The following is a 24,237-nucleotide window of genomic DNA, read 5'->3' as shown; positions in this document are numbered from 1 at the left end:
ATCCTGACCTACAAGCAGTGAACTCTGCTTTGGAAATGTGCTTCAAAGCAAGGGTTTCTCCTGAGACATCACAAGTCCTGTCCTCCCAAGGCTGGGTCTTTGCCCAAGGATTTGCTTTGCTCTGCATTTCCTTGACACAGAGTGATTTTGCAAGACTGACCAGTCTGCTGGAGACGTTTTTCTTGTTTGCACTTGTAAATGATAGACTGAAACCAAATCTACCTGAACCTAATTACAAATAAACAAATAGAAAATTAGAAGGGAAATAGCCCTGCAAACAAACAAAAACATTTTGTTTGGCCTGACACAGAAATTTTTGTGTGTGTGAGAAAAGGGCAGTACTTCAGTTTCTCATCAACCCAAAGCACTCTTTTTTTTCTTTTTCTTTTTTTGTCAATTCCACAGTCAACTCAAAACTAAATTATTTCCACAGTAATAATTTTGAAAACTGCTAAGTCTGATTGGACCCATGAGTGGCATTCAGGATTGTGACTAAGAGTTCTGGACCTCAGCAAGTCAGACAATTTGTGCATCCCGTGTCATATTGCTGTCTTCCAGCCTGACAGGGGCATTCACTGCTGCTCTGAACGAGCCACCAAACCTGCAGCCAGAACAATCCAGGCACTTGTAAAGGTTACAGGCTGCCATCCAACCTGCAGCTGCTCTTCACTGCCCTCAGAGCTGCATGTGTGCTCTCTGCCCATGGGGACATCATCCTGTGGCTCTCAGGACCTCTTAAAAACCTGATGTCAAAGACAAAGCACAAATTACTTGCTTTAACTGCATCTATTCCTGACAGAATATGCCAAGCATAAGTGTGAGGGAGAGGAATGACTATAGAGGCCTTTCTAAGATAAAAAGAAATCTTACAGCAGGCCTGATAGCATGTCTGTGTGGAAATTGGATTGCATACCAGGTGTTTTGTAAGTAGAACACAGTCCTTTAAAGGCAACATTGACCCTTTGTGATCTATGTGATACATGGAGCTTGTGCACATGTTTTTATTTCTCTCTTCTGTGCAGCTGATGTGTTTCAGAAGTACATGTACAGCTCCAATCTGCAGGGACAGATGGTTACCTACTAATATAAAAGCAAGTCCAACTCTTTGTTAAATATCCTGATGCTCCAACAAGCAGATCCACCTTGGATCTTGCAGCAACTCATCATAAACCATCTGATAACTTATTTTAATTGGGCTACTTAGGCAGACATGAGCTGCAGGTGTTTTAACAAGAAGCTGCTCTAGCTGATCCCTCATTTTAATTTCTGCTAAACCTCTTGTCATAGGACTTCTTCATCTCATGGGAAAGAAGATGAAGGGACACAGAGGAACTGTTGGCTTACCCACATAAATAAAAGCACATTCCTATTTTAGACCTAAAGATGTTAAAGCCAATGACTGGCAGGAATTGTGGATGTGTAGACTGTTAGTTTAGTTTAGTTTAGTTTAGTTTAGTTTAGTTTAGTTTACTCTACTCCACTTTATCCAGAGCTCTGGATTCTCCAGGGTCCCTACCACCAAGAAAAAGGCTGGGTAGCTGGTTTCAACTTCAGAAAGAGTCAAGTGGCCATTTGGGAAAGGAAACTAGGATTGAGATGTGGGATTTGCTCACATTTCAGCAGTCACACCACAGATAGTGTGGGTGTCATCGTGCCCATACTCAAACCCCACACTTCTTGTGAATGCAGATGTGGGCTGTGTAACAGTGCTTGAATTGTTCACAGCTTCTGGGTAGACTGATACTACTCCTGTTCAGAATATCAATTTAGGAGACAGCATGAACCACTTGTGAGTTGTTCTTAGCAGAAAATATTAATGTGATGTTGTTTACAAATAGAAAATGAAGCATCCGCTTAGTGGAAAAAAACCAACCAAAAAACCCCCCCCAAACAAACAAACAACAGAAAAACCTAAAGCAAAAACCAAAAGCAAAACCCAAACAAACAAAAAACCCCAAACCAACAAACCCAACCCTGCTATTTAAGTGCTCTTTATCATGCAGTTCTGGGCACAAACCTGTTTGATCTAAGCTTTGACAGCAGTAGGAAGTGCTTTGAAAGTGCTTTAAAAGGCTCAGTGCTCTTGAGATTCACTTGGTTAACTGCACGAGGATCTGAGGAGCAAGGGTGTGTCCACAGCAACTCACAGATGACAGAGCTGCAACAGGGATTTGATCACATGCAGGTAAAATAATAGAAGTAGTGTTTATACAGCCTTCTGGAGATCTTCACTCTTTTTGTATAGGGCAGGACTGCTGTGAGTCAAATCCACCACAATTTTATCTAAACATTCACCCTGAAAAACTAATCCTGTTTTTTTTAGAACTGTTATTTCTGACGTATTTGTATTGGGTGAGAACTGTACCATGGAAAGACATGTCACTGTGCCCAACAATTCTTATGGGGTTTATGGCGTCTGGTAAGAGAAAAGCTCACTTTGCTGAGTGAATCCAGGATTACCTTTGGCTGTTGTGGCAACCCCTGGTGTGGATTCTTTGCTTCCTTTTGCTGGGGTTGGGATTAAATGCATGTAGATGGTATTTCTTGTTTGGACTCAGATGTGTATTAGTTCTTATCTATGTTACAGTCTCACAAGCCCTGAGCTCTACAGCACTTCACTCTAACAAACTAAAAATGGAGCCCTGTCTCTCTCTCTCTACAAGGCCTTTTATGGATAAACTGTCCAATTAACACCTGAATTATTTTTACTTTTAATCCACTAAACAACCACCCATGTCTTGCAATGTGGACTTTTTTATCCAATTACACAAAACCACCCAGACCCATGGAGAAGAAGGTGAAGAAGGACCATCCATGGCCCTAAAACCTCCATCTTGCTTTATAGATATTACTATATTCTAGAATCTTAAACTCTAAGTTTTCCCCCCGTGATATTGCACACCTCTATTCAAACTGCACACCCACAATCCAAGTTCTGTCATTCCATTTTGGAAGCTTCTCCATGACCTCAGGTCAATGCAGTGTTCTCTTGGGGGTCCGTGCCTGGCAGCACAGAAAGTCTAAAATTCTCAGCAGCCAGGGTTCCAACACCCTGGAGCACCCCTCTCTGACAGGCAGAAGCAGCAGATCTGCATTATGGATGCAGCCACTGCCATCCCAGGTGGCTGTTCCAGCCCCCAGACTGTGGCACGTGACAAATTCCCACATGTCAGCTGCGAGCTGGACTAGGGAACTGATCCTGCTTAAAAGAAAATCAAGTCTATTTTTCCAAAAAAGATTTATTTTGCTTGGTGAAGGCTGGGTCACCTTTGTGCTGTTCTTAAAAACTTGGTCAGATATTTGTCAGGAGGTTGCAGTGCTGCTGGGGATGTAGGGCAGCCCATTTGTATTGGGAACATCCAATTTCTTCACTGTGTTTCTGCAGTGCAGCAAACTGATACTGCAGACACCTGGAACAAATACTTGAAAAGGGGAAACCTTTGCTTGCTGGAATCACAGCTTATTAGGACTCACAGTTTGTGTAGAGGTACATCCATGCTCTGTCTTCTGGCCTTCCTCTTGAGTGCCCTGCACTGAAGAACCCATGGTGAGGGAGAGACACAGAAACAAAATCACCCTGCACGATGTAAGAGGGAGATTCTGGATAATATCTGAGTTCTTTTGGAGTGAAAGCTGAATAGATTAAGAAAAAGTACAATTGAATTAAAGCCACTCCTTTTTGGAGCGGATATACTTTAACCCTGGCTAAGCACTGGTGGATTTTTTTTTTTTTTTTCACTTTCCAGCACCTGCTTGTTTCAGAGGGCAGCACTCCAGGGATAACTGTGGGCCAGTGCCAAGAGCCAGCATTTCTCACTCCCCTCCCACCCGCCTCCGCCCCTGCCACACACCCCGATATAGAATGACAGCACATTGCCACAATTTAAATGACTCTGCCTCTGCCCCCGTGGAAGGACAGGTCCTCCAGAGAGCACCAGCCACAGCAGCTGTCCATTCTCCCAGAAAAAATCTTCATCATGGCCTACAAAGCAGCACATTTGGCCTTTAAGTCGCGCTGGCACAAGACGGATGAAGAGCTCTGTCGGCACAGCATGTCCTTTGTCTTGCACAAGGCCATCCAGAACGACTTCTTCAAGTGCTACCTTTACCTGCTGGAAAAGCTCCCCCTGGGTGAGTAACCAAGGGCTGGGGTGTCCGTGTGTGCTCTGGGAAGATGGATTGTGTCAGATGGTGGAGATGGTTACCGGCAGTGAGGAGGAGAAATTTTGAGAAACCCAACTCAAGAGACTGCAGTGCTCACTAAAGAGTTTGCAACTGTGTCTCCCAACTCCCTCTAATCCAGTAGTCTGCTGTTTCACCTAAATATTCCACAGATTTTTAGAGGAGGCTGAGGGAAAGACTTGCAAGAGTGAACAAGAAGTTTGGTTTCTAGCTGACCATTCCTGTTTTTGCCATCATTTGAGTACAACATGCTTTGACCTGTTTGGAGCTTGGAAGGACAAATGCAAAACTAGCAGAACTGGCAGGTGGTTCTTTCTTGTGCCTGATACCTGTTTTGTTGTCATTCTGGGTGTCCTTAGCTCTGGTGTTTGTATTGATTTGGACAAGTTCTTGAAAGAGCGTGATTTAAATTTTTTTTCAAAAGTCTTTGTTATGCAGATCTCTGCAGCAGATTGTCTAACCTGCTGTTTGCTCTCTGGGAGGAAAATGCTTCCAGAGATTTGTTTATAGACAAATTTCAGTGACAGCCTCTGATACAGAATTCCAAGGGGTTTGGTGGGTTTTGTTTTTTTATTGGGGGGGGGGGGGTTGTTTGTTTTTGTTTGGTTGGTTGGTTGGTTGGGGGTTTTTTTGTGTGTTTTTTTTTTTTTTTGTTTGTTTTGTTTTTGTTTTTGTTGTTGTTGTTGTTTTGGTTTTTTTGTTTTGTTTTTTTTTAGATGTAGAAAGTGAATGTTCATTTCTTATGCAAATTTGGCCCTGAATAAGAAACAAGATTTCCCTGTGAGAATAAAACTAAAAAGTAGATTTAACTTGACTCTGTATTATGTTAGCGTGTTCTGTTTTAAGCAGAATTGTTCAGGCTACACTCAATGTCAGACCTGTAGGAATTTTAAGATGGGATGGATGAGCCTGTGCAATCTGTTTAAGGGAATTCCTGGGGGTTCCTTTCTAATTGCATGATCCATTTAGGCAAAAGAAATATCTTACCTATTTGTGTGAACTGTGCAGATGCCAGTGATAACTCTGCTCAAGAAGGTAGAATTCATTAATCCTGCAAAATGAAAAAACCATTTCCATGTTATCTTAGTATTTTAATGTGCAATTTATTATTATTATAATATATATTATTATTAGATTTATTAATAAATATATTTTTATAATATATAATATTTATTATCTTAGTATTTTTATTGCAGCAATATGTGCAGCTATTTAAAATGAAACATGGAAGATAAATACTCCTATCCCTTGTGGTGGGTAGCTGTGAACAATGGAAAGGAAGGAAAGATGGAAAGGAAGGGAAATCAATTACAGGTTGATGGAATCTCATGAAGTAGATGAAAATGTTATTCTTTCATTTGTTTTGAAAATAAACACAACTTATTAGAAACTAGGCAGGATTTCCTACAGTGTTAACTGTTAGTGTAAGCACCACTGCATCATTTTAAGGTTAAAAGGTACCATTATGAGCATCTAACTTGGAATTGAGTGCAAAAATTCTGGCATCGTGCTTGTAACTTGTCTGGGTCACAGAACACAGAATTTATTTATGAACACAGAAATACCTTGGTTTAAGTGTTTCAAATGGCTGAGAACCCATCAGGCACCACTCAGCTGTTTCCAGGCCTAATTGCTTCACTCATAAAACTATACTTATTCGTGTCTGAATTTTATTGAATTTCCATTCCTGGCCAACAGGCTTTGTAAAATGTTCCTATCAGACCTAACCTCTGTCAGGCTTTTCATTACCCGACTCATTAAGACTTATCTGATGATCTTACTAGCCTATAGCCAGCCTATCCAAGTTACTTTGGCTCCATGGAGGATGCACTGTGAGCCCAGCCTTCAGGTGAATATGCAGCATGTGTCTGACTCCCTGGTTATTGCCCTGAAGTAAAAGTGGGCATGGGGATAGGTATGTGGAAACCCAGGGCACTGGGAATATTTCTCTGTCTGCTCTGGGGTGCCCTGACCCCCAGGGGAGCACTGACTCTGACCCTCATCCATGGAGAAGGTTTCCTAGACTTCAAGATAGACTGGAAACCACAAAAGTGTGAAATCAATTACAGAGAGTAGTATAGGTGTATCACTTGGTGAGAAATTTAGGTTTTGGGATTTTTAGTATGGAAGGAAGATGGAGGGCATAGGGTGTTGTCCTGGGTTTCTTCTTCATGCTTCTTTCTTCTTTTCCATGGGTTTGGGTGGCATTTTGTAATTGGGCAGAAGAGTTCTCACTGGGGCTCTTTGGGATCAGTTATTGGGTTAAAAGGGAAAATAATCTAGGTGTCAGTTCTTAATTGGATAGTTTAGTCTTAAAAGACCTTGTAATAAGAGATTGTTGGCCATTTTGTGCCCTGCTAATGAAAAGCTGCTGTAACAGTGATGAGACTGTTTTACTGATAATAAATAGTAAACACCTGAGTCTGAACATGAACTACTGTCTCAAGGGCCTTCAATCCAGACCCAGAGAAACCCACAACTGGTGGAGTGCTTCATGTGCTGTGAGTACATATCCAGGGAAATTCACATCCTGCTATGATGGCTGGGTCTGGATAGGGGGACACTCAGGCAGGTAAAAAGTGTTCAAGTGATTGGCTCAGAGAGTTGTGGTCAAATCTTGAACTCAGTGGAATCCTAGAAGGGACCTGTTTAGAACCATGGAATGTCCCTTTCTGGAAGGGACCTTAAAGTTCACCTGGTTTCAACCCCCCTGCCATCTTCATCAGTAGCCTGGAGGAGGTGAAGACTGATGTCACATTCACATTTTCTGAAAAATCCCTTCGCCCAGGATTTTTCTCTTGGGAATCTGAGAAGCCTCAAGAAAAAAAAAAAAAAAAGAAAAAAAAAAAGGGAAAACAATTCTTATCTCATTTGCTTCTCCTGTGTTGTGCTCATGTGGAATGTGGTTGGAGATTGTTCACCCACAGGTGATTGTTCCATTGGATTCTGCTGTGAGTTGTTTTCACTCTTTGGCCAATCAGTGCCAAGCTGTATCGGGACTCTGGAAAGAGTAATGAATTTTCATTATTATTTTTTTAGCATTCAGTAAGTATCCTTTCTGTATTCTTTAGCAGTATAGTATAGTATAGTATAGTATTCTTTAATATAATATAGTATCATAAAATAATAAGTTAACCTTCTGAAAACACGGAGTCAGATTCATCATTCCTTCCTTCCAACACTGAGGCACCCCACAAATACAATAGACTGTTTTATCCTCACACCCAGAGATTGCAGCCAACTGCCAGGACCTGCCCACAAGCTCTAAGTCAGGACTGCCATCCAGAGGCACCTAAACAGTCTGGAGGAAAGACACAGTAGCAACCTAGTGCTGTTCAAACCCACTGAAATTCCAACCCAAAAGCCAAGTCGTGTGCCTGGATAGGAAAAACCCTGGGCAGCAACACGATGGACTGGCCAGAGAATTCCTCCTGGTGGAGTTTTAGTAGGCAGCAGCTGAATGTCCTGGAAGCAAAAGCAGCCAACAGAATCCCAGGGTGAATTAACAGAAGCATGGCTAGTTGCGTGAAGGAACTTTGCTACCTTTTCTGTAGCAAAAGAGCCTTGAGCTGCTGGTGCAGGAAATGACATGGAATGAGTTGGAAGACCCTCATTGTGGTGAGGGAACTGGAGCACGTGCCCTGAGAAGACAGACAAAGGGAATGGGGCATGTTCAGCCAGAAGAGAGACCAAATATCATCCTGCTAGTACCTACAGGAAGAGCATGAATAAGATGGAGCTCAGATCTGCACAGCATGAAGACAAGGGCTGGTGGCCATGGATCAAAAATAGTCTAGACTTGCTATAAGGAAAAAGAATCTTTTTATGTGAGGAGAGTCAGACATTGGAACAGGTTGCTCAGGGAAGTTTTACAATTCTCCATCACTGGAGGCTTTCTAAACCTAGCTGTCTAAACCCTGCTGAACCTCATCTGGCATCATGTCTGTCCCTGCTCTGAGCAGCAGTTTGGATGAATGTATGAATGGATGAAAGCAGAATGTCTGAACATCGCTGCAAAATGACAGTTTTTAGCTCAGTTCAGAGTGGACCTGAGCAGAAATGGGCTGAGCTTCTCAGGCTTCAAGACTGGATATCTCTGTGTAAACAGTGCAAAGAACAAGAGCAACACCGTGACCTAGCAGGGAAGTTAAGCATGTGCTTAACCCGATTTATGAGTAATAACACTGAAACCAAGCCTCACACTGAATCCTGTGGTGCTGCCCAGGGTCAGCAAGGTCCAAAGCTTCCTCCAAACTCTGCTAACTCCATTCTCCCCCCACTCCATTGCTGGGTTCAGTGGTGGAGCTCTTCTGGGCATGTTTACTTTGGAGCTGAGCTATCTGGTATCACAGCCTGTTAAGAGAAACATGTCACTTTTACAGACCAGGCTAACATTTATAAATAAAAGGCATGAGTAACTTCAGGCCCTGATCCAACAATGTACTTAAATGTGTGTGAGAGCCCTTAAGCCCAGTGGACTTTATTGGAGCTGCTCAGATGCTGGAAATTATGCACGTGTTTACACGGGCTGTGGGACTCACTGCCAGGGGGCTGAGATCTCCAGTGGAAAACTGAGAAGATCCACCCCTGGAGACAAATATTCCCGTGTGTGAGGCACGTGGCTAAAAGTAAAATCTGCTTTGGGGGTGGCATGATGTTCATCCTCTATAAACCAGAATTTACATGGTCCTCAGACCACAGCAGAGAGGTAGATTCTACCATGCACACAGATAACTTTTTTTCAGCTGATGAACAAAGCAGATGTTGCATTTAAAAGGGAGCACTCAGCCAAACTGGAATTAGTTCAGTATCTTGCAGAAAGCAATTGGAGCCACAAAATAATGTTCACAAATAAAAACTTCAAAAAAAATTACTTGCAACATTTACTTCTGCCAGGGAAATTTAGTTGAGGAAACCCTGAAGTCAAGAACTGTAAGTCAGCGTACTGCAGGTTGGGATTGCTCCAGGTCTTACGTGTTAAGTGGTCCATTTCTTTAGAGATTTAGACCAAATGCACTGGAAAACAACATTTTTAACTGATCCATAAGAAAATATGAGAGGTAATATTTTGAACTTTGCAGGGTAGAAGGCTCGGGTGGATAGTGTCTGTCTAGTCCACATTGGCTGGCATTCAGCTGTAGATCACCACTCTGCATCCAGACTGTGTTTGCAGTGACAGAAAATTATTGATGTCTCATGACTGGAGTGACCTTTAGGGAGCCACTTCGTGCCCTCAGCCTGCCTGAGCAGGTTTGCTTCAACCATCTTCACTTGGGGACTTGCCAACAGATTCAGCTGAGGGACAAGTGTGCCATGAAAAAGTTTCTTCTTTACTGGAAACACATTTCTGACTTTAAATCTTACAAGTTACCTGCCTCAGCACTGAGAACCTCATATGTTAGCCAGCTGCCCGCCCTGTGATGCCTGAGGAAGTTGCAGCCTGCCTCGTTCTATCCTGCTCATGCCCTACTTTATGGAATTTGTTGAAGGCAGGCTGTGTACCCATAACAGGCCTCACAAGTATTTAATTTCCTGATGCATGAGCAGTCCCACACGGGTCATGGAAAGGGAGATGCCTCTGGCTAGACAGGTCCTGTGATGAGTGGGAGGCATGGCTGCAACACTGACAGCCACCAGGGACATGTGGGGCTTCTCTTTTGGGGTAGATTCCTGCAAGCTGGCAAACCTCCTCCTCCCTGGGGTGCTGCTGCTGCTGCTGGAGCCTGCATGCCAGGCACAGCTGCCAGGCAGATCAAAGCTGAGGTTGATTGGCTGTGTCTGGAAAGCTGGGTTGTGCACTGGGAGAGTTGGCAGTGCTGCAAATTCCTGAGAGGGAGGAGCAGCACTGAAGGAGCAAGAGGTGGAAATCACCTCTATGGGTCTCACACTGTACAAGAGAGGCTGTGGGTCCACGGGAGAAAATTGTGGGTTCAGTGCCCCTCTTTGCACTGTCCCATGTCCTTGCATGCCCCGGGATGGCAGACATGCATAAAAAACATCTTTGCACAGTTTAGTGCATGGAGAAGCCCCTGTGGATGCTCACACAGAGCTGGTTTCAGATGCCAGCACGTAGGGCAGGGCTCTGGGGCCCCAGATGGCCCAGGAGGAGCTGCAGTCAGCTGGTGTGTGCATGCAAGTCCTGGCAGGAATTCTGCAAGCCTGATATTGGTTCTGAGTGAGAAATGTGAGAGCAGACACTCCAGATCTGACATCCTGCACACCATACCGTCCCCATGTGTTGCTGCAGGTCAGGCTCATGTTTTGAGTAGAAGGACTCTGAATATCTGTTGTTCATGCTGTCCTGGTGTGCAGACAGCCTGTAAATGTCCTTCTTTCCAATCTAGCAAAATGGGATAAATCACTGTCCCTTGACAGGTCCATGGAACAAGCCCTGGAGTCATCACTGGGTTCTTATATGGAAGATCTCACAGAACCAACACACAGGGATCCAGTTCTGTTCAGCAGACAGGCTGACCTCTGAAACAGAGCAAAAGCAGACACAGAGAAGACAAGATGGTGCTACTTGTGGATAAGGATAGAGACTCCTTACTGGGAATAACCCAGCCACTGATGGAGTCTTTTTCCCAGGCTCTGGGAGCCACCCTGGCCAAGTTGTTCTGGGGATTGGCTGCTGCCCCCTTCATATTAATTTCTTCAACTAAATGGTTTCTTCTGAATACGTGAATATAATCAGTGGAGTGTGTAAAACTCCCAGGTTTGACCCTTGCTGGGCTCAGTGCTTCTTGTGGTATAAATTTCTCAGGCATAACATAAATGTGTAATGGATTAAAGCTTTAATAGTATCCGTTCAGCAGTTGACTTAAGCAGGTGATGACAAGAGGGGCTGGTAATGCTGCTTTTGTTGGATGAGGGATATGCTGGGCATGCTGCTTATATGTAACCCAATAGCACTATTCTGTTCTGAGTGGTCCTTGGTGGTAATTATTCCCTATCCTACTTCCTTTGTCCCCCCCTCATTTGCCTCCAAAATGTCACTCTCCTGCTGAGGATGGGCAGGCACACACTTATCATTCCCCGCTGAGCTTGCTTGCCCTCAATTAAATACATTCCAGGCTTATATTCAGGGCCTCTGGCCTTACTCTCCTCCTCTGTGTGGAGGGCATCATTCCTGTTCCCTGGCCTGCACAAACCCATTCAGCCCCTTCCCAGCAGCTGGCAGTGCTCCCATGGAAGTTTGAGGATGCAGGGACAAAGAATGCTGCCTGGTCCTTCCGTGCAGCTGGCAGGGAGCTCTCCCTCCCTCTCTTGCCATGAGCTCAGAAGGTGTTTGCTGCTGGAGCATTTCCAGGTCCCTGGGAGCACTGGGAAGCTGCCGCAAAGCTGGTCTCACACTGCAAGGTGGTACTTGCAAAGGCTTCTTCCCAGTGTGACTCTGTCCCTCCTCATTGCTTGGCTTCCACTGTCAGGCTTGGAGTTGTGTTTTTGGTGGAGGGTCTGTCACACACACACAGGAGAATGCCTGGGCAGTTGTGTGCACACACCAGACAGTCAGAGGTGAGGATGTGCAAGCAAAACTTATAGCCTGCCTCAATCCAAACTTTTGAGCTTTGAATCCATACTTCTGAGATGCTGATGCACATTGAGTACAGAAAAACCCAGGCTGTGGAGGATAGACCTCCGTTTTTAAAGAATAAAGCAAAATAGCCTTTATCCAGCAAAACTCACAGGTTTTAATTAAACAGCTTCAAAATACTGACTGCTGTATGTTACCAGCAACGTAGCAAAGCCAAGGAAAGAAATATCCAAGCCTCTGGCACACAGGAACCTTTCAGTATGTCACACACTGATTACCTTGCTCCTTGACCTGTGCCAGATGAAAATTTAGGACTGTCTCTTCTAAATTGTGTCCCCCTGTGTACTCATTTAGGCCTGAGACTACCATCTGCTCCTTGGTTCAGCTTACTTGCACTGCCACAGACCATACAGTATCACTAAAAATAAACCACAGCAAGTGCCTCATTCATCCCCTCTCTTCCTGGGGCACTCTCCGTGCAGCTGTCAATAGCTGGAAAGCATATCTGGAAATCTGCACAGCACTTAGGTCAGTGAGAGCAGAACTGATGACCCTGCACTGTAGTAAATGCTGCCCACAGCTTTTCCAGGAAAAATCAGACCACTTGATGTCCTTGGCATGTGCTCACTGCAAACCTGAAGTGATTTTTCAGTGACACAAAAACACAGTGTGATGATTGAAATTACTTCTGAACCTGGAAAGCACCGAATTTTCATGAGGAGGGCTGGATCCCTGCAAGGTCTTGTAGGATTCAATCCAACACCTTTCCTTCTACTGTTGCTTTAGGAATGGATTTGGTGTTTTGAGGGCTCAATTTAAGTTTACAGGGAAATGTATTTATAGAAAATTCTCAAACCCTTACAGAAGGCTCACACAGTGTGCATCTGTATGCAAACCTTGAGATAAGAAATGCTGGCTTAGAAATGCCATGGAACAGGACAGACATTGCTGAGAGAGAAATGGAACTAGAAAAAGTTTCAAAGGATGGCTTTGCAAATGAGACTGGATACTTTGGAGAAATAGAACTGTGAAAGATGCATTATAGTAAGACCCACAAGGGATCATTTTAGATGACTGGCTTTAAGGCATTTACAGCATGGTGTGGCAAAAGCTGATAGGCCAAGAAACATTTCTAGTAAATTGTAATTAGGAAATAGTTGAATTTTGATTGTGATGGTGTGAATTATAACATCTGTATTGTCTCACCCTTCACATGAGACTGAAAATGGAATAAAAGTTTTTAAAACATCTCACTTGCCTCATCTCTGGGTCAGAAAAGGGCTTAATCAGACATTCATCATTGTGCTCTGGAGTGTTGCTGTGGTGCTCAATAAAGAAGGTTGCAGGACATGTTTTATGGTGCAAAAAGAAAGGATCCAACCTGGTTTATTTTATTAAACCCTTTTATAAGGTTGTTTAAGAATATCCTCTGTTCTCACAAAGAGCTGTCAGCTCCCTCATGGCTGCTGCAGGCTCGAGTCAGGATTCACTTTGTTGGCCTTTGGCTGCTGCTCCACCACCACATGCAGCAATTAGCCAAGGCAGAAATATCTGTCACAACTAACAATAAAATGGCGATTTATCTGCTTGCAGTGAAACTTTATGCTCTGACAAGCCAAGTCATCAACGGGGAGATGCAGTTCTACGCCAGGGCCAAACACTTCTACCGGGAGGTGCCGGCCACGGAGGAGGGAATGATGGGAGACTACATCGAGCTCTCCAACACCGACGTCGAATCCTCACGGGAATTCCTCAGGAAGTTTGTTGGGGTGAGTCATTTAATCTCATCTTATGCAAGGAGCAGTGGTGTATTGTATTTAGGTTGCCCCCAGACGGAGGAAGGAATGATGAATCTGACTCCATATTCTCAGAAGGTTAATTTATTAATTTATGATACTATATTATATTAAAGAATGCTAAACTAAACTATACTAAAGAATACAGAAAGGATACTTACAGAATGCTAAAAAGATAATGAAAACTTGTGACTCTCCCCAGAGTCCTGACACAGCTTGGCCCTGATTGGCCAAAGAGTGAAAACAACTCACAACAGAATCCAATGAAACAATCAGCTGTGGGTAAACAATCTCCAAACACATTCCACATGAGCAAAACACAGGAGAAGCAAATGAGAGAAGAATTGTTTTCCTTTTCTCTGAGGCTTCTCAGCTTCCCAGGAGAAAAATCCTGGGTGAAAGGATTTTTCAGAAAATATCAATGTGACAGTGGTGATGTGTCAAAAATGACATGCATGGTATCCAGGCACCCCTGATTTAAATGTGCCACGTTTGATTTGCAGTCATGGGTCAGCACTGTTGCTGGGTCTAGTCATGTGTTCTACTAGCTCATGAATACACATTTTGCCTGGTCCTACATCATTATTTACCTGTTTTACATCCGTTTCTAATGCTCCCAAGCTGCAACGAGGAGTTCTTTTACCTGGGTTTGATTAATTCTGAATGCAGGACTGGGACCTTTCATGATAAAATCCTTGCTGGCTTCACTGGCAGATTTGTCTGTGCAAATTGTTGCAGTCCAGTTGGGAAACTAGCTGAGACTAAATGCCCAGTTTCTGGTTTGCCTATTTATAGATATTTCTCAGAATGCTGCAACAAAACCCACCTTCTCCTACACATTGTAAGTATATAGAAGAGGCTACACATTAGGCAAAATATTTTTCCTTCAACATTCCAGTGTCACTGAACACCTTTTCAGGCCAATTGCCAAAGGTTCTGTAAAGTCTTGAAAGGTCTGCTTTGGCCTGAATTGCAAGGAGATGCCAAGTGGAATGTTAAGAGCAGTATCACTTTGGTCCTTAGGTTTCTGAAAACCCTGTTGAGTCCTAAAACTGTCTTTAGAAATCTGAAAACCTTTAGAAATGTGGCCTGATTTTTTTTGACCAGCCTTCCCTTTTCCCAGGGAAGGAGCCCACTAAATCAGCTCAACAACAGTATTAGATGTTAGAGAATCCACAAACAAATTTGTGAAGTTCTCCTGCTGACAAAATTACTAGTTCTATATAATACTGCCATAGATCTTTAATTTTCTGCTCAAATGTACAAATTTGGGATATCCAGATGACCTTTTTTTAGCCTTAACGACCCACTGTGGGAAGCAAGCTCAATAGGTTAATTAGATGTTGTACATGGAATAAAAAGGGCACAGTTTAAATGGACTGGGATGGAAAATGAGTGTGGCTTGATAACAGATAGAAATCATGCAGAGCTGGGAAGGGGAAGTGATGGCAAAGTTTGCTGTACCTGATAAAGGGAGACTTTTGGGGCTCTGAGGCAGAAAAACACGAGTGAATAGCTGCATTTTTCTGCATCAACAATCATCTGTATTAATGCTGAGGCAAAAAAAGCTTCTCAGAGCCTCCCTGTGTCACACTGTCAATGAACACAAAATGAGAAAATACAAAGGAGGTTCAGTGAGGAGCTGAAGCTGATGGTAACATTTCTGCATGTTTCTGAAAATGGCATTTTCAGAAGGAAAATGAAACGCAGTCAAGCACATTCCTTAAAATTTATTGAAGTCTTGTTTTAAGGACATTTGTGGCATTCAAGTGGTGCAGAAGTGTGTGCTCAGGGGAAGATTTCACCCTTCCTGGACATCACACAGATGCAGTTTCCTGCAGCAGGTTTGTGTCACACTGTTATGCTTTCTCCTCTCCAAGACCCGAAAAGGAAAGAAGTACAGTCTGTGACAGAGTTTCACATGCCAAAGGGGAATCATACCCAATGCATCAGCTGTGATGACAGATACAAAATACTCCAGAGCAAAATTCCCACTCCTATAATTAGCCAGGGATAGAAAGGATACTCTGAATGGCCAAGATCAAACAAGAAAGAAAAAAATAAAAAAGGAACAGAAAGGAGTCTGCGCCTTTTGCTTATTCTGATTTAGTTTGTTAAAGCCTGCTGTCTGTTGAGATGTAGCCAATTGATTATATTCCTTATGGTTTATTTTTCTTTCTTACTACTGAAATTTGAATCCTGCTCAACCAGATACAGATATTTAGTGGCTTTCCATAGCAGTGACTTGATAATAAAGCTAGTGAACTGTCTTACCAAGTTAAATATTTTTTTTTAACCCATAAGGTGATCAAGATAGAAAAAAAAAAATCTGCTTCATCCTAAAGTACTTTCTCTTTTTTTAAGATAAGTTTAACAAAATTGGAAAATAGGAAAATTTGTTTCAGATGAACGGAACAATTTTTTTATTGTTTCACCCTCTGAAAAGCTTTCCCCTTTGTTTTCAAGAGCTCAAGTCAGTTCCAAAATAAAAAATGCTCTTTAGAAATGAAAGTTGACAAGTTTGGGTTCTTTTTTCCTTGAAAGTTATGAAGAAAAAAAAAAAAAAGTACTTTGACATTTTCAACATTCTTTCCCATGTTTTTTTGGCTAAAAACTATTCTCTAGATTTGAAATACCAGTTTCACAGAGAGTTTTATTCATTAAAAACTGTACATTCTGGCAAAACCGGTGCTCCCTAAACCAACACTTGCCCGGTTCCACTCAAATTACCCCTCCTGGGTCAGTTTGGCTGGCGTGGAAATGCCACACAGTGACATTTCCCTTCCATGACTGATGTTGCATGCCTTCAGGTATGGCATTTCTTAGCATGATCCTCAGCACCACTGTAAACTGAGCTACAGGTTTCTTTGGAGAAAAGAATTCATCTTGCCTGGGCACATGGAAGGAATTACAGGGAGGGACTGAGGGCTTCTCTTATATTTGAGCTTCGCGGGCGAGTCGAGCGGGGTTGAAAGTGCCACTGTGCTGGAGTTAAGAGGTTTTATGTGTGTGTGGGCAGAACTCAAACCAAGAGCAACATGGCTTGAGCCAGCAGGGCTCTGCAGACAAGCTCCAGGCTGTCTCAGGTACAGGGTTATCAGCACAGCTACAGCCCTGCTTATTTATGTGCTAAAGCCTCCGCGTCCACGCAGCCACCGTGCTTCCCAGCGCCTGGTCCGGAGGCAGCGAGTGAAAAAGAAAGTAAGGAAAACAAAGGAAGCATTAATTCGGCCTCGGTTGTGAGCTGTAGGTGTGTAAAATATTACAGATGGAGATTTTATGGACTTTATGGCTCCCTCTCTGCCCTCAGCGCTTTCTGCCTTTCTTGCCCCCAGCTCACCTGCGTGATTGGTTACTTGCTGAGTGAAAACGTCTTGAAAAGTGATTTTTCTCCAGTTTGATCAGGGTGATAGAAGAGATGTTGTTGAAAACATGCTCTTTTTTGTTTATTTAGAAGGAAAACCACAGGGATTTTTTTTTATCTGTTTCTTGAACTCTGATTCTTTTTTTTGTCATACATAGCTTCACTGCCTTTCTGCTCTTCCAAGACCTGAAGTAGCACCGGGAACATATCCCACAGCTCTTTTATTCCAAATGAAATTTATGAGTTCCCAATTTAGCTTTAGAGAACAGTTTTGGGGTGTATATGTGTCCTAAAGGACAGTGATTCTGAGTAATGGGAGCTAAGTAGTCAGAGGAGCAGTCAGTCTCAAATTTTGAAGCCTGTTCTGGCTTACAGTTTTCACTTATACCATTTTTTAAAATAAGGAGTCTGATTTTCAACTCAATTAGACTTTTGGGAAAATGTTTGCCTTCCAAAGAAAATGTTAATACTCTGTCAAAGCCCCTAAGCACTTCCAAACTGAAAATATATTAGCTGAACATGGAATTATGTCAACATTTTCATTACAAACAGAGCCGTGGAGTTTCACAGGGCTTCTCAACTGACTGCTGGAAGCTCTCTCTCCTTTTCAGCAAAGTGTGGGATCGAACTTCATCTCCCATGACCATTTCCTTTCCTTCTTCTCAATGGCACACGGAGATGTGTCACCAGAGGTCCTTGCTGCAATGTGTCATGGGAGATGAATTCCCTGTTTGGAGTGATGAATTCCCTGTTTTGAGTCCCTCCTATGACTGTAGGTTCTGTGAAACACAAATGCTGAAGGAATTACCTGGCTTTTTGTCACACTCTGTTGGTGGTTTTGGTAAATCATCCCAGTTTTCTCAGCAGCTTTCTCAAAGATTTTTAGTTAATCCCATCAGTGTAGACCTGTATTTACCTGCCAGCCAACAAATCCACCTTGTAAAGATCCAAGACATAGTTCCTTCTCCTTTCCAGAACTCTTTGTTACCTCTTAGTCTGGTAAAAGCCACGTGCAGAAGCTTCCAAGACCTGAAGCAGCACCAGGAACCGTAAGCCAGAACAGGCTTCAAAATTTGAGATTGACTGCTCCTCTGACTACTTAGTTCCCATTACTCAGAATCACTGTCCTTTAGGACACATATACACCCCAAAACTGTTCTCTAAAGCTAAATTGGGCACTCATAAATTTCATTTGGCTGTGGGATATGTTCCCGGTGCAGCCTGTGGATGAGGAATGGCTCCCATTTTCTGGCTGACTACAAACAGGTAATCTCCAGAGCCCAGTGGGGTTGAAAGTCTGTGCACACACCAGGAGATTAATCTTCCTGGGCATACAAATTGGGAGCAGCAGCCCTTGAGGCTGGTGAGAGCCCTTGAAGGCCGTGTGCTCTTTCTACATTTACTCCCTGTAATCAGATGCTGGCCTGGGCTATTCATAGTCATGTCATTGACAGTGCTGTCCTTTGACCTTAATAATCCACTGAATTACCCACTGAAGCCAGGCCAAAAAAGTGTGAGTTACATGATTTATGCTGGGTTCATTACAAAGGGGGGGTCTCCCAATGAGCAGGAAGAGCAAGACTCTTCCAGGGCTTGTTGCCTTTGAGTGCAGTGAAGTTGCAGCAGGGACTTTGGCCCATGGCTTTCACTTCAACACCCAGTTCCAGAGGACAGGGAAAAGGTGTTTACATTTGCTTTTAATATGTTTGCTTAACAGATAACTTTGGCCAGGGAAGCTCCTATCCCACAGTCAGTGCATGTGTAGGCTCAGAAATTCTGTTTTACAGAACAGCAGCAGGCTCTTAAGAGCTGTTTTATAGCTAGAATGGAAGCTTTAGGGGTGAAATACAGCTTTTATTACAAACCCTCTTTTACAGTGCTTCATTATTTTCTCATAGTCACAGCCTTTGTGCCACATTTTTTCATGTCTGATCTCTGTCCAAAGATGACATTTATGAAGAAAAAAGGAACAGTTAAGCAAAACCTAGTCAATCATCCTTCTTGTCTCTATGCCTAAAAGAGAATTTCTGTATACGCTCCAGCCCAAACTCCTTGAGTTGTCACAAGTTACCTACCACTCCAAGATCTTCGTTCAAACACAATTTGTTTTGAGGACTGCACTTTGATCCCAGGGATTTTGTGTATCTGTAGAAATGCCCATGGGCACCTCAGGAGTTCTGTGCTGCAGAAGTTACTGCTTGCATGCAGTATTTGGTGTATGCTTCCATTTTTATTGGCCTTTACAGGGCACAGAATGAGGCTTACCTAGCCATGTAGCTCCCTGTGAGGTGTGAACATTTGAATTTGTGAGGACTTTACAAAGAGTAGTGGTTCTTCTGTGAAAGCCAGGAGCTTGTGAGACTCTGTCTCTCCTTACACCAAGCAAAAACTTCCTGTACAGCACTAAATGCAGTGAGAAGTCCCAGCAGCAGCAGCCCCAGGAGTGTGACAGCCCAGCTCAGCTCAGACAGAGGTACCCAAATCTGTGCTGATTCTTACCAATCTCCCAACAGCCCTGCAAAGATAAGGAGAGAAGACACCAGGCTGGCTGGACACATAGTGGGTAACAGGATGTCTTGGTTTGAAAAGACAGGTGGCTGCTAAGGAAGGCAGGAGCCTCTCTTGAAATGAAAAATGCAATCCCTATCCCTCTAAATTATTATAATTTTGAAATTAAAGGGCTCTCAGGCAAAGATATGGGAGCAGGAATTACAGTTCTTTATTAGGAAAATTAAAAATATAAATGCAATAGTACAAAAAACCACAGCCAGAGTCAGAGCAGGAGCTGACCCTGTGTGTCAGGGTGGTGGCACAGTCCCATCCCATGGTGGCTCAGCCCTCCTGCAGTGCCAGCTGTGCTTCTGCTGGAGCAGGGATCCTGCACAAGGGGGGAGTTTTCCTCTGCAGCTCCAGGGCTGCTGGAGATGGGCCTGCTCTTCCTCTGGGAATGCAGGGCAGGAGAAAGCTGCTGCTCTGGGAATGCAGTGGGCAAAGGCTGCTGGGGTGTCCCAAAATCTCAGATTGTATCCAGGTAGGAATGCTTGGCTCCTCCCCTGGGCAGAGCATCTCCCAGTGGATGATGGAATTTGATCAGCCATGCAGGGACACTCACTGGCCATGAGCAGAAGATAATTAATAATTAATGTCCCATGAACAGCAGAGATCTCCTGGAGGGAGGATTGGTTGTGGGAGAGATAAAGAAAACTGCCCAATGAACAACAAAGAACTGCCCCACCTCTGACAGATAAGAGTAGAACACACACCCTGGCTAAATCTTTCAACCTAAGACCCAGGGTTGCTGTGATTTTTTTCAGGCGGTATTTTTCAGATTTCAAATTATTTTCTTGTATCCCCAGGGGGTGGGGAAAGCTGGCACCAGCCGTGCCCTGGACTGTGGCTCTGGGATAGGTCGGATCAGCAAGCACGTCCTGCTGCCGGTTTTCAAGAGTGTGGAGCTGGTGGATATGATGGAGAATTTCCTGGCTGAGGTCCCAAACTACCTGCAGGGCAAGGAGGACAGAGTGGAGATGTATTACTGCAAAAGCCTCCAGGAATTCACACCGGCCCCTAAAAGATACGACGTCATCTGGATTCAGTGGGTGTCAGGTTAGTTCTGCGTGATCTTTTAGCTTCACATCTCACAGAACAGGCAGCCTCTGCTCCAAGGAGGTTCTCAGATCTTTGGGGCTGCTTCCTAACACACCACAAGAGACTTCTGAGAGTTCCCCACATGCGCAGTGGGTACAAATCCAGTTGGTTTTTACAGGTCACATATTGGAGAAATGTGCCACATCCTGGAGAGCAACCTGCATGCAAAGGTGCAGCTGAGGGTGAGGCCCCACACAGGGATTTTCTGCTCTTTCTTAGGTGCAGAGAGATACACAGGGCTGACCACACTTGTGAACAGTGGCTTCTGAAGCTGCTGATTACCCAGGCTTGGAGGTATTTCAGGAAACAATCAGGAAAAAATCCATAGTGGAATCACCAATGCCTGTAAATCAGATCAGGTCTTATTACATGCACTGATGTTTATCAGACATAATTTCCCTTAGTTATGTCCCACAGTAGCTCCTCCTATAAGAAACATCTGCTTCTTCTCCTGCAGCCACCCCAGTGAATGCCCTGCAGCATTTAGAGCAATCACATAATGAGGGCTATGTACCTTACAAAAAAATTCTGTGCAGTGAAAATTAGGTTTTCTCATAATCTGTGAACCAAAGTGTCCAGGGTGCAGTTTCACAGGAGAGAAGGAATTATTCAAGAGGAAGTCAGAATAAATTGCCTTAGAGAGGCATAATTTTTCTTTGCATTTTTGCTTTTCTTTATTAATGAGTCATTGCAGTAAATGTAGCTCCTGCCTCACCTTTTGAGCAAATCCAAGTCAAATTAAGGAGGAATGAACCTATCTAAGGCTGTGCAGGTTGTATATGTGGCTCCTAACTAAGGGAATATATCACATTCTTAGCATAGACACAGAGCTGAATTTTCTTTCTCCATCAATGGAGTAACCTTAATAATTAATCAAACTGCTACCCCTATCTTGAATTTGGCTCAAATATACCAACAAATTAATTTGATAGAGCAAGGGCAGGACTGTCTTCTAGAAAGCAACACCTCGAAGACCTCATTTTTTTAGGAAAGTACACTAAAAGCCAAGGAAAGAGAAAAATAAGTTCCAAAATAGGTGTTCAGAAGCTTCAATAAATCTTGCCAATGAGATCTTGATTTGTCTTATGCATGCATAAGCATGTGAACCCTAGCAGACATTTTGTAAAATAAGTAAAAGTGCAAGCTTACATTCCATCTAGAAATTACCATTTTCCTTCAGCTTGAAAGGTATTCAGCTTTAGGTTTTGGGGCTTTTTTCTTTTTAATTTTTTTGGTTTTGTTAGGAGTGGTTAGAGAAACTTGACATGCTATGTCAAAATGTGGTTTTGAAATGACAACTTCCATTTATAAAAGTTTAAATCTTCCATCAAGAAAACTAAATAGTTTTACTAGAAAATACAGGTGATTATTTTTACCAAGTTATTCAGTTTCTGATCACCTGTCTTTGTTTATTCATGTTAGATGTTTCACATGTGAGAGTTCTCATTTTGCTTTTCTCTGAGCTCTGCACCACTGTTCTCCACAGAACTCCTGATCTTTGAGGAGGAAGGATAAGAAACAGAATCTCAATAACATATTGGAAAAAAAGCACTATTTTATAATATATACATATCTGCAAAAATCCCAGGGGTATGGAGTAACATGAGGAGTTTAATTTGAGTTCTGGAATTGGCATTGCATTCTTTGCTGGATCTTTGACCCAGAACTCCTTTGATGGAGGATACAGTGCAACACAAAGTTACAGAGATTTTTAGCAGTAAAAACAGAGAGGACTGGGATTATCTAGTGTGAGCTACTCTATATCCCAAGCTGCTCTATTCATTCCTTTACCCCCGTGCTAAGCCACTATTTTGTGTTCAGTTAAAACGTATCTTGAAAGATTCAACCACACTTGGTTTGAGGACTTCAAGAGGTGGTAAACCCCACTTCTGTTGGTAGTTTCCAGTGGGTAATTGCTTACACTGTTAAACAGTTGTCACTTATTCCCTATAAGAATTTGTTTGGCTCCAGCCTCCTGCCACTGATTCTTATTAGAACTTAAACCACCAGATTAAAGAACCCTTCAGCACCCACTATTTTCTCCACTCTCCTCAGTGGCTTGGGTCCACATCTGCTGCTGCTACCACTATGGATCCCAAATATTGACTGGAGTTTGTATTTGATCTCATTTATTTGCCCAAGATTTCCTAGTAAATCTGACAGGACCAGAATATTGCAGAATAATAATTTTCTGCAATAAACAAGCCACAGAGACTCGGACCAAGGCACTCTTCTGACATGTCTGAATGGTTAATAGCAATCTATTTTCCGTCTGTCTTGGTTTGAAAAGACAGGTGTCTGCTAAGGGGAAGGCAGGAGCCTCCCGTGAAATGGAAAATGTAAACCCCCTCCCTCTGAATTATTGTAATTTTGGAATTAAGGGGCTCTCAGGCAAATATATGGGAGCAGGAATAACAGTTCTTTATTAGGGAAGAAAATTTAAAAAATAATAATAAAGTAAACAATGCAGTAATACAAAACAAAGCACAGCCAGAGTCAGAGCAGGAGCTGTCCCCCTGTGGGTCAGGGTGGTGGCACAGTCCCATCCCATGGTGGCTCAGCCCTCCTGCAGTGCCAGCTGTGCTTCTGCTGGAGCAGGGATCCTGCACAAGGGGGGAGTTTTCCTCTGCAGCTCCAGGGCTGCTGGAGATGGGCCTGCTCTCCCTCTGGGAATGCAGGGCAGGAGAAAGCTGCTGCTCTGGGAATGCAGTGGGCAAAGGCTGCTGGGGTGTCCCAAAATCTCAGATTGTATCCAGGTAGGAATGCTTGGCTCCTCCCCTGGGCAGAGCATCTCCCCATGGGATGCTGGAATTTGATCAGCCATGCAGGGACACTGACTGGCCATGAACAGAAGATAATTAATGATTAATGTCCCATGAACAGCAGAGATCTCCTGGAGGGAGGATTGGTTGTGGGAGAGATAAAGAAAACTGCCCCATGAACAGCAGAGAACTGCCCCAGCTCTGACAGATGGCAAATAGAACACACACCCCCATTTCCAACCTAAACCACCATCCTTTCACCCACAGGATATCTGACAGACAAAGATCTCCTGGAGTTCCTCATCCGCTGCCAGGGTGGCCTGAAGGATAACGGCGTCATCATCCTGAAGGACAATGTGGCCAGGGAGGGCTGCACCCTGGACTGCCTGGACAGCAGCGTGATCCGAGACCTGAACATCCTGCACAGCCTCATCGAGATGAGCGGCCTCACCATCCTGCGCGAGGAGAGGCAGCAGGGCTTCCCCGAGCAGTGTGTCCCTGTCTGGATGCTGGCCATGCAGAAGGGCCCTGGCCACTCCTGACTGTCCCGTGGCACCGCAGGGACTGGGCCATGCATGAACCAGGGGACTGGGAAGGAGAAAAGCACCTCCTACCCATGCACTGCTCCAGGGCAGCAGCTTCTAAAGGGTCAGGAGAGAGCCACAAAGCTCCTCCCAGGAACAGTCTGCTCCTAAATCCTACCTGCTCCGTCATTCTTTCCATTTTTAAAAGCTTTCCTAACCTCCTTGTCAGGTCTCTCTTCCGTTGAGGAGTCAACACTGTACAAAACTCATCCAATAGAAAATAATTAGGTCTGAAGTTTCTGTAGTAGTTAATAATTTTGAGGTGTTCTCAAGTCCTCAAGTGTTAACAAGCCTGGTTTTTACTATGGCACTTAAGTCTTCTTGGAATTTAAGAAGGATCTGTCAGATCACTGAAGCAGGAAATTCA

At 43.6% G+C, this 24,237-nt stretch overlaps 1 protein-coding gene and 1 long non-coding RNA gene across 2 annotated transcripts; one reads left to right on the top strand and one right to left on the bottom strand.

Moving 5' to 3' along the window:
* Positions 1-127: 127 nt before the first annotated feature.
* Positions 128-3,006, bottom strand: LOC135304119 (uncharacterized). The gene is made up of 3 exons (XR_010365561.1): positions 2,903-3,006; positions 2,018-2,158; positions 128-743 (listed from the first exon to the last, which is right to left on the bottom strand). It is a non-coding gene; the product is annotated as an uncharacterized LOC135304119 (long non-coding RNA).
* Positions 3,007-3,757: 751 nt separating this feature from the next.
* On the top strand, positions 3,758-23,828 carry NTMT2 (N-terminal Xaa-Pro-Lys N-methyltransferase 2). The gene is made up of 4 exons (XM_064426366.1): positions 3,758-4,131; positions 13,310-13,485; positions 20,233-20,482; positions 23,554-23,828. Exons 1-4 carry the CDS (start codon positions 3,888-3,890, stop codon positions 23,826-23,828), a joined length of 945 nt encoding a protein of 314 aa, XP_064282436.1. The 5' UTR covers positions 3,758-3,887.
* Positions 23,829-24,237: the final 409 nt, after the last annotated feature.

The sequence above is a fragment of the Passer domesticus genome, chromosome 7 (assembly GCF_036417665.1).
Source record: "Passer domesticus isolate bPasDom1 chromosome 7, bPasDom1.hap1, whole genome shotgun sequence".
NCBI lineage: Eukaryota > Metazoa > Chordata > Aves > Passeriformes > Passeridae > Passer > Passer domesticus.
This window is presented reverse-complemented; position numbering and strand designations above follow the sequence as displayed.

Excerpts from the sequence above, each read along its gene's own strand:
- NTMT2 (XM_064426366.1), top strand. The coding sequence starts at position 3,888 with ATGACTCTGCCTCTGCCCCCGTGGAAGGACAGGTCCTCCAGAGAGCAC. Across the intron at positions 13,486-20,232 it reads TCCTCAGGAAGTTTGTTGGG|GGGGTGGGGAAAGCTGGCAC; the intron begins GTGAGTCATTTA and ends TTGTATCCCCAG. Across the intron at positions 20,483-23,553 it reads CTGGATTCAGTGGGTGTCAG|GATATCTGACAGACAAAGAT; the intron begins GTTAGTTCTGCG and ends TTTCACCCACAG.